This window comes from Myotis davidii, unplaced genomic scaffold (assembly GCF_000327345.1).
Source record: "Myotis davidii unplaced genomic scaffold, ASM32734v1 scaffold249, whole genome shotgun sequence".
Taxonomy (NCBI): domain Eukaryota; kingdom Metazoa; phylum Chordata; class Mammalia; order Chiroptera; family Vespertilionidae; genus Myotis; species Myotis davidii.
The window spans coordinates 2,083,709-2,093,689 of record NW_006300367.1 but is presented as its reverse complement, the minus strand read 5'-3'; the positions used below and the strand labels follow the sequence as shown (position 1 = coordinate 2,093,689).

The 9,981-nt window shown below is 43.5% G+C and overlaps 1 protein-coding gene across 1 annotated transcript in view; it reads right to left on the bottom strand.

Annotated features, from left to right (window-relative positions):
• The window catches only part of CNTNAP5 (contactin associated protein-like 5), an 866,926-nt gene that overhangs the window by 640,625 nt on the left and 216,320 nt on the right, over positions 1 to 9,981 (bottom strand). Inside the window, exon 3 of the mRNA XM_006776823.2 lies at positions 728 to 921. Within this exon, the coding sequence (XP_006776886.1) occupies positions 728 to 921 (194 nt within the window). The remainder of the gene's footprint in view (positions 1 to 727; positions 922 to 9,981) is intronic.

Here is a 9,981-nt window from a genome sequence, read left to right as displayed (position 1 = left end):
GGCCTATCAATTGCCAGATCTTCACATTGTATGTGTACTTAGAAAAAACACACATTTGGTGATGTTCTAAACCAAAGGTGACATAAAATAGCACAGTATTTGGTTCAGGGCGTGAGCGTCTGAGGCCGCCCAGCGGCCCCGCTCTGCCTGCGCGCCCTTTCCTGCCGCCTGGTCGGGGCCTGGCACTGCCAGGCCCACAGCTTGGGGCTGTTCTTTACTTCCAAGCTGAAGATGGTTTATGAGAATGGAATAATTTTGACTATATTTGTTTTGTAGTTTTCAGCCTTTCAATTGTTTCCTCACCGTGGATAAAGGCTGTGGGCACAGTGGCTCCACGTGCGACCAGGGGGCAGGTTCTCATGCCCAGATTCAGAAGATGTGCAGCTTTGCTCTACTTTGTAATTGAGTTAATTGGGTCACATCCCCACTGACAATCAGACTCTGATGATGTATTTCTGTTTTTATAGATGAAAGAAGTGAGGCACTGTCCATGAATTATCCACAATCTCAGAAAAGCAGGAAAACACTAGTTTTTGCAACAGACATCTTAATGTCCTAGGACCTGGCGCCACGCTGGAGCCGGACCTATCTATGGCCTAAATACGTGTGGATGAGCACTCAACAGCTAGTAAGCTATCCTAAATCTGGAATAGAAAATGGCAAACAAGATTACCAGTGACCCTGATCATATCTCGGGTTCATTTATCTGGAGAAAAAGATGTCCTACCCAGATGCTGTCTTCTTGCTGGTACTGTTTCCAGTTGTGTCCCGTGTCACTGAACAGGAGGCTGTAGCTCGTCACCCAGTCAGAGCTCCCGTATCTCCCCTGCGTGGCCACCGCGGTGACCTCCACTCTGCCCCCCAGGTCCATCTGCAGCCACTGCTGAGCGTTGGAATCTTCCGGGGACCACCCGCCAGCTCCTGCAAGAGGATCGGACACAGAGAGGAGGTGACATCTCACATCGCAGGACTTTGATTCTCAAAGAGAAATGAAACCATGTTCAACTAGGACGTCTTTCCCCCAAACATATTCTGGCTCTGAGCTTAATCCCCTGGTGATTTCTTCACCTGGCTGATAGCCTCATGGTTGCTTTCATGGACTAGGATTTACCTCCAGTGCTGTTTCCTCTATGATTCTTTCTCCCTGCCCTCAGTCATCACCATTTCCATCTCCTGCATCCATAGTGGAATTTCTTTTTTAACCTTTAACATGTCTTATGTCCTCTGCTTCAGTAATATCCCCTTCCTTCTTTCCTTCCTTCCTTCCTTCCTTCCTTCCTTCCTTCCTTCCTTCCTTTCTCTCGTTTTCCTTTTAGCCCCCCCTTTTCCTTTCTCTGCTCATTTCTCTCAAAAGGCATCCTTTTTGGAGACCAGTGTTTTGCTGTGGGAAAATCACTGACTATGCCTCTGAGAGGTTTGTACTCATTCATCCACCAGAAGCACGCTGGGTGCTGAGGAGAGAGGCCTGCGAGGCAAATGAGCAAAGGGATGGGGAAGGAAGGGTTACAAGAGGAGAATGCAGGTGCAGTAGGAGCACAGGAGACAGGTGGACCCAGGAAATCGGGAAGCCTAAGGACAGTGATGTGGAGCTGCAGCCTGAAAGAGGTATGGCTGTTTTCCAGGCAGACGAGGCAGGACCAGGACACGTTGGAGAGATCAGCCAGAGCCAGTGAGCAGCTGCACACACCTCAGAGACAGGGAGAGTGCCACACTCCTGGGCCTGCGTGTGACTCAGGGTGCTGGACACGTAGGGACAGTCTAACAAACACCTTTGGGCCCCCAAATTTCCATATTTGACACACTGGACGTTTGCAGAAAATTAGTATTAGCTCTTCCTTAGTTGGGACACCTGTGGCCTAAGGTTTCTGTTTTTATGTCACATAGGAATAAGTAGGTAACATCCCTTTGTACTGACCCCAGAGTTTACAAAACTTCTGAACCCTGAGCTGGATGCACGATGCCCCATGCCACAAGTGGGTGTGGGGTGGGAGCATCCCTTCTAGCACCTTCTTTGGGGCATCAGACCCGGGAGCTAAGTGGATTTTTATTCAGCGGGGATAGCAATAAATGCCATTTATTTCAGCTTGTGTCACTGACAATCATTTTAATGATGCCACAGTCTACTTTCCTGCTCTCTTCAGATGAGTCAATTGGACTTCTCCTCAGTAACAGAAGTCTGAGCCTGGCTCTAAAATCAACAGAAACATATCCTCGGGTAAGGATTAAAAAAGGAGAAGAAAAGATGTGAGTGGAAGGAAGGTGTGCCATGTGCAGTCCATCAGCCTGGCCCCATCGCCTCTCCTCCCACGGCTGAGGGACACGGTTGCCAGCAAGGTACTGGGTGATGGCAGAGCCTCAGCATGCGGAGGAGAGCATCTGCTATCTGCACACCTGCCGTCACCCAGGACACGGGTGGGAACTCAAAGCTATCATGTCTGTGCCGTTGCACATGGGAATCCATGTGCTGCTGCAGGCCAGCCTCCCCCAGCACACAGACAATATATACCCTGCGGAGTGGCAGCATAATCCCCATAACATGGGTGAGGAACCTGCGGTCCAGCAAGTTCAGAACACCTGGCTCTCAGGCTTCAAGCAGAGCTATTTGAGACTAATATGTAATAGGAAAAAGAATAAAAAAAAAAGCTTCTTAAAAAAACCCAGAAAATTAATAAGGATGAAAGACAATGGGAAGAGGCATTTAAGGAGCCAGATCCCCCAGCTCTGTCTTAACCTCCATGGGCATGGTCTCCAATCAACACCCCCAACTTCTCAAAACTGGCAGGGAATTTTGAGAAGATTTCACACTTGCAAGAAATCTAAAATTACCCTAAAGCTCCTCATTATTTCCACTTCATCTCTCCATTTCAAGAGGTCTTTCTTCTTAGACAAAAAAAAAAAAAGTTGTATAAAATACATGATATTAACAGTATTAAAACATGACAGATAAAAATCTGTATGGTGAGCGGTGAAAGTGCTCCTTCCAAATGACTTCTCTGCTTTTTGCACATAACATATTTTCTACTATCGCCATGCCTCCCTTTTATAAACTGAGGTCTCATTAGCCATATCTATATGGTTTATTGCACAAAGAGTATACGTAGCAATCGGACAGCTGGTGGTATGATATAGGGCTTATGGCTTTTGTGAGACTCTGCAAGCTTTAACTATTTTTTTCTTTCACCCCCAATAATCCAGAGTGAGGCTTCCTAGCTATCCTTTAGAGTGCTTTCCTTCATTTATTCTAATTATTTTTCTCAAAGGCATGTATTATAAGACTTATGTTGAAGATGACACAAACAAAAAATGACAAGGAATTCACCTCACCACCTTTGAAGCATAAAATCACAAAAGGCTGACCAAAAACAAACAAACACAGGGAGAATTGTTACTAAAACAAAGATTTCTTCAAATTTGTCTAAAGAAAAATCACATCTCCCTTTTGCCCACAGTAAAAACCTTAGTTTATTAATCCCCCTGAAATTAACCAGATGGAGTTGTTGCTGTTAGCATTCCTCAACACATCAAGGATTATCCAAACCCAGGAGCCTCAGCCTATGCTCTTTTTTTTTCTTTTTAATTTTTTTATTGATTAAGTTATTACATATGTGTCCTTATCCCCACGTTACCACCCATCCACCCACTCATGCCCCCTGGTGTCTGTATCCATTGGTTAGGCCTATATGCATGCATACAGGTCCTTTGGTTGATCTCTCCCCCTTACTCACACCCTCCCACCCTCCCCTACTTTCCCTCTGAGGTTTGACGGTCTAATTGATGCTTCTCTGTCTCTGGATCTGTTTTTGTTCATCAGTTTATGTTGTTCATTATATTCCATAAATGAGTGAGATCATGTGATATTTACCTTTCTCTGACTGGCTTATTTAGCTTAGCATGATGTTCTCCAGGTCCATTGCCTCTGCTCTTAAACTGAGGAACACTCTGCAAGACAACTGCCAAGGACCTCCCTTCCCCCTGCTGCTGAAGGTGCTCCCTGCACCACAGCTAATGGGCCAGATGCCCAGGGTAGCCATGGTTGCCATGGCAAATACTTTGTTCCTTCTACAGAACAATACACATGCTTTAAAAAAGGATGAGAGTAGCCTGAAGGTACTGTTTACAGTTGCTCTGAGGACACACCATACCCATGCTAGCTTTCTGTTTCTAAATTACTCGCTAAATTGGGGGTGTAACATACGCACAGATACCTGTGTTTGGCAAGTTAAAGGCGTTATGAAGGCAGTGCTGACTGTAATTGTGGCTGCGGTATCAGTGATTATTAACTACAATTCCCATAAACCCCATGGTTTAAATTTAGAGGAATTTAATGGAAATTTAAAGAATCATTTTAATTTGAAAGAAAAATAACCTCAGCTTAGATTTTTGCAGCATAGAGTTTTTTAATAATTTTCAAACGTGGGATATTGAATGATTTGGAGGCTTTATCTAGTGCATCGTTAGCACACCCCAAGCCTCCAAGTTTCCATTCTACATTATTAGACTTTCGGGGAAAAGATGGTAAAAGGAAATGTTGAACTAAAAATGAGGAGACGTGGCTCCAGGCACAGCTGTTCTCCAGAGTAGATCAAATGAGAGATTCTCAAATGGCTCAACCATCAGCAACACCTACAGAGCTTGTAAAGGCCACACCTGCAAACTCCTTGACCTGACCCTTGATAAATGGCTCGGGAACCTAACCTGAGAACCTGAATTTTTAGAAAAGTGCTCAGGACATGCCAGGTGGTTTGGGAAACACAAGATGAGAGAGCTTCTGAGGCGTCAGCTCTAATATTTGACTGATAAGCATCTCATTATTTATGTGTTTAACGGTCAAAATTAATTAAAGATACATCATGTTTTTGATTAATAAAAACAAAAATAACAATATGAAGTCTGAAAGGTTAACATGGTGGTGTGTGTGGGATGGTAGATAAAGAAAAAAATTGACTTCATTTGAGGGAAGGGGATGGAGGATAGGATGCCCAAGGAAAGGCTGCACAGCACTGAGCCAAGGGGGCATGGGGTCGATTCTGGCAGCCCCCAGGAGCTGGAGTTTCACCCTATGCACAGTCACTGGCGGGAAGCTCTTGTCGGTTCTCTGGGGGCTGAGCTGGGCTGGGAATGCAGATGGAATGCAGGTGTGTGACCAGGTGCCTTCAGGAGTTTCCATTCTTTACATGGTCTGTCTCCTGGTATCCAGTGAGTTTTCTCTGGTCTTTTGTTCTCCTGTGGTGGGAAGCTTACCAATGGCCAGTAAGGCTTTATTGCCCTACAGTCCTAACATTTCACTCCTCTTTCTCTTTGTTAGTAATTATTCTTAATTTTTACCATACGCATCTGTTCCTATAGCAGCCTGAAATTGTCACCCATATATTATTTCATAGGACTCAAACCAATCCACTTCAGGGAGCTACGCTAATCCTGAGCAGGGCAACTGGCAATACCTGATCCCAATGCAGATGACTCTCTTGACATAGTTTGGCTATAATCATCTTTAGGGTGTGGTTCACGTTTTATTTTTCCCAAAGATTGGGGGTGGTATGCTGAGTGGAGTTTTTATGTGATACTCAAGTCTGAGGACACCTGTTGAATGACTTATAAGATAAAAGCTGTTCCCGAGGCAGCCACTGCATCACTTGTCTGGTTTTGCTGTTTTTTTTTTGGACCCACAGCTGAAATACAACTGAGGCCTAGATGTCATCTTTAGGGAGGAAAAGTTTAGGGGATCTAAACCACTAGATTAATGATATGAAAAATCAAGAGTCCAAACTGCTTCACTAGTTTTATGGTAGGGGCAAAGAAACTGAGCCACCTGGCTTCCATTGGGTTTGCCTGCAATACCTGTAGACTTGGGTGAATTCCTCATGTTCTTGAGGTCCCCAGTGATATCCTGAAGTTCCTTCCTTGCCATCTCTCAGGAAAACAACCTTTGGTCTTGGAAAGACTACCATAAACCACATGATCACGCAAGATACCAGGCTTTCTCCATGGGGCTCTTATTGACTTCTTAAGGCTTTCTGGTACAGTCACAGGCAGGCATGTCTCTCTCAGATATGGCATTCCAGTCAAAGTCTTGGTTAATAAAACCACAATTGGAAACTGGTTTTATTGAATTCATGCAAAGAAACATATTTCCATTACTTATTCATTACAAATTGACAAATTCTGGAGAGATCAGGAAAGGAGAAAAATATAAAAGCTTCCATATTGCTTATGAAGCTATAATTTACCAAATTGTATCAGGGAAATAAAAACAAGCTTTCTTGTATCTGGGAGACACGAAGATTTCCATATAACTAATCTTTTGTTTGCCGTTAAGGTTTGCCAGTATTTTATGTTTTCAGTCACTCCTTAGAGGTCTATAAATTTTTACTTACTTTAAAAAGATGACCTGCTTAGAAAGCTATAATTTAGAGTAAGTTGGAGTCCTTGTTATGAATCTTTTCAAAGACTTAACTAACACATTTGCAAATGAATCAGAGCAAAACAATGATGGTCTGTAAATGAAAAACTTAAATTATATGATTATAGACTTGGCCATAAAACAATTGACAAAGAACCTTGCTTTTCTGTAAGATATAACATTTCAAGATGACGATTTCTTAGTAAATAATAATTATTATGGACTGACATAAAAGAACAATATAAAGTTTATATTTTAGATTCATTGTAGAGTCTTAAAGTATATATAAAGAACAAACAATATGCAAAATTTTAAAATGTTGCACCTGGCTCATTGGAAGAGTTTATTGCCAGATGCCTCCCATAGGGAACTCTTACTCTAGGCTTGTCCAGCAGTGTCACTGACAAGATATCTGTTACTTCTGAAAACTTCCTATTTAAACTTGGCTCTGAATATTTGCAAGTTCTTTCCTAGAGGAGACTGGAATTTCTAAAATATTAATTTTAATAAAAATATGTATATTTTTATTTGGCAAAGCTTTCCATGTAATTTCCCAAGCATATTAAATAAATCTAATTAGTTTAAAAACTTAGGAGAGAGAATGAATCCTTGAGGTAATACACGACCCATTGGGATAACTCGAAATCATTTCTCTATTAAAAATGCCTTCTGAAATTTAAACTTTGGGAAGGCTATCAAAAATATTTAACCAAGAAATTATATTATAACACTTGTAAATCTAGGTGAAACAAATATATAACTTTAAAGGATGTTAATTAAATTTACACCAATTTCAATATTAAATATTTTGTCTAGAGCAGTGGTCGGCAAACTCATTAGTCAACAGAGCCAAATATCAACAGGACAATGACTGAAATTTCTTTTGAGAGCCAAATTTTTAAAACTTAAAATATATAGGTAGGTACATTGTTATTAACTTAATTAGGGTACTCCTAAGGCTTAGGAAGAGCCACACTCAAGGGGCCAAAGAGCCGTATGTGGCTCGTGAGCCACAGTTTGCCGACCACGGGTCTAGACCATAGGATTCTATTTAATTTATATAACTATTTAGTTTCTGTACCACAATAAAACATTATACCCTAGTGGTGCCACCTGAAGGCAGAAAACACATTACACTTAATATACAGGCAAATACATGAAGACTATACACATGATTTAAATACAACTTCAACAGCTTCAAATTCACTTTGTATGCCTTAGCCGGTTTAGCTCAGTGGATAGAGTGTCAGCCTACAGACTGAAGGGTCCCAGATTCAGTTCCAGTCAAGGGCACTTGCCTGGGCTGCGGGCTCAATCCCCAGTAGGAGGAATGCAGGAGGCAGCTGATCAATGATTCTTACTCATCATTGGTGTTTCTATCTCTCACTCTCCCTTCCTCACTGAAATATATACTAAACTGACACATTCTTTCCTTTAATTATACTACCCAGAGGCTTAGAAAGGCATGATTAAAAGTGAGGTTGTGAAATGGTAGCCCCATTTCCCTAGTGAGTGATCAATCAGATTTTGGGAGAAAGAGGCCTTGGTGAGTGATCAGAGCAGAGCGCACCGTCCCTGAGTCTAATAAAAAATGTAGCTTACCTTTCACATCAAGGGTAACCCTTAGCCCTGTCCCTTCATAGATGATGTTCTTGGTGGGGGCTGACTGGAGTATTGGGCCCTATCAGTTCGAGGCCATTGTGTGGCTGGGTTTTGATCCAGGGGCTCTCATTCCCTGAGACAGTCCACATTCCAGTGGCCAAACTTGTGACAAAGGTGGCACAACGCTTGAGATGACATATGGCTTAGAGCTGTTTCTACAGGATGGTTTTCTTGCTCTTTCTCTGCCCTGCTAAAAACATTGAAAGTTATTTCTACCCGTTGCTCAGTGGGGGTCTGGTGTACTAAAGCTAGTTTTTATATATATATATTTTTTTAATGTCTGGAGCTGTCTGTTGGATAAAATGTATCCCCACAGTGCTGGACCCTTAACAGACTCAAAGAATTCCTTTAACAGGGTTTTCATTTATGACTTTCCTTAGAGACAACATGCTAAGGTTTGGGTGGTAATGGAGTCTGCTTCTGAAGGAGCAGGACTGTTAAGTAAACGTTTGCACTTTTGTAGTAAAGAGAGGGCTAAACAGCAGCTATTTTGGGGGCAGGGGTGAGGAGGCAAAACCAGGGGTTTCTTGTGGCTTTAGGGGCCTGAGGGTGGTGGCATAAAGGATACAGCAGGAGGAGCAGGACTCGGGTGGCGGTGGAGCTCAAAGAAGGCCTGAACACGGAATCTTGGACCATTTACCTAGGCAGCCGCAGTATAAATCCAATTGGAAAATGGTGTTATGATTAAGGATGCCATTCTGGGGCCAAATCTCCTGATTGTCTAATTTATATTGCGGCCATGCTGTACTGCAATACAAAATGAGGCATTTGAGTCTAATTTTGTCTCATAAATTGAGGGCCTTACAATTCTTTAAAAGGCAGAGCAGAGGTGAGTCCTTGGGCAGGGTCAAGGTTGAATAGTCCCTGGTCTTACTATAATAAGGGCAATTGCAGGAGAGAGAGTCACCTCATGAGAGGGAGAAACCGAGGGCTTGCATCCCAGCCTGGCTCCTGCCCTTCTTCCCTGTGCTGAGGCTTATTCTAGGGGGCATCCCCCAGTGCCTAGGAAAGGCTCTGTTCGGGACCCAGAGTGCCCCAGTGGCTAGGGATAAAGAGGGGTGTCCCAGCTATTCATACCCTAGTAAACTGCTGCTCAGACCCAGCGCTGGGATTCCTAGCGCCTTGTGTGACATGACCAGCCTACAAATGATTTTTCTGACCGTAAACACTGGAATTGGCAATGCTGAGACACACAGTCCCCAAAATAAAATCCCACAGGGTGCTTGGGGCAGGGGTTTGGGCGAGTGTGTGCTTTTTCGTAGTGTGTCTCAGTTGCTTGGATGTTTGTTTGCGACCTGCACTGCCTAGTACAATCTTGCCTGTTACAAGCCAGTTTATCCGGTCATGGGAGCTTCTAGTGGCAATGGCCCCAGTGGTTTTAAGTGGCTGACCCACGCCCAAAATTGGTGGCCCCATGTGGAGCTGAGAGTCTTGGTCCCTACTGCCCTCTTCCTAAAATGAAGTGACTCAATTGTTAGTAGGAATCAGGAGGTCCTGCCACCACTAGGGAGTGCAGAAGGCCCTGTTGGACTCTAAGGGTCAGGGTAGGGGGAGGGAAAAAAAGGGCTTCCCTTCTGGATATCCCTGTACAGACCACTAAAATGAAAGGCGAACGTGATGGTGTGTGCAGGCAGGTTAAACAGACATATCAGACGGTGGATACAGAAAAAAAATGACTATTTAAGGGAAGGTGTTGAGGGATGGAATAACCACAGGGGAGGGCTGCACAGCACCAAGCCAAGGGGTCACAGTCAGGAAGGTCTAGGGGCTGAGCTGGGCTGGGAATGCAGAGGGAATGCAGGTGTGTGATCAGGTGCCTTCAGGACAGTTTCCATTCCTTGTATGGTCTGATTTCTGGTGTCCAGTGAGTCCTCCTGTGCCTGGAAGCTTACAAATGGTCATTAAGGATTGTATTTCCC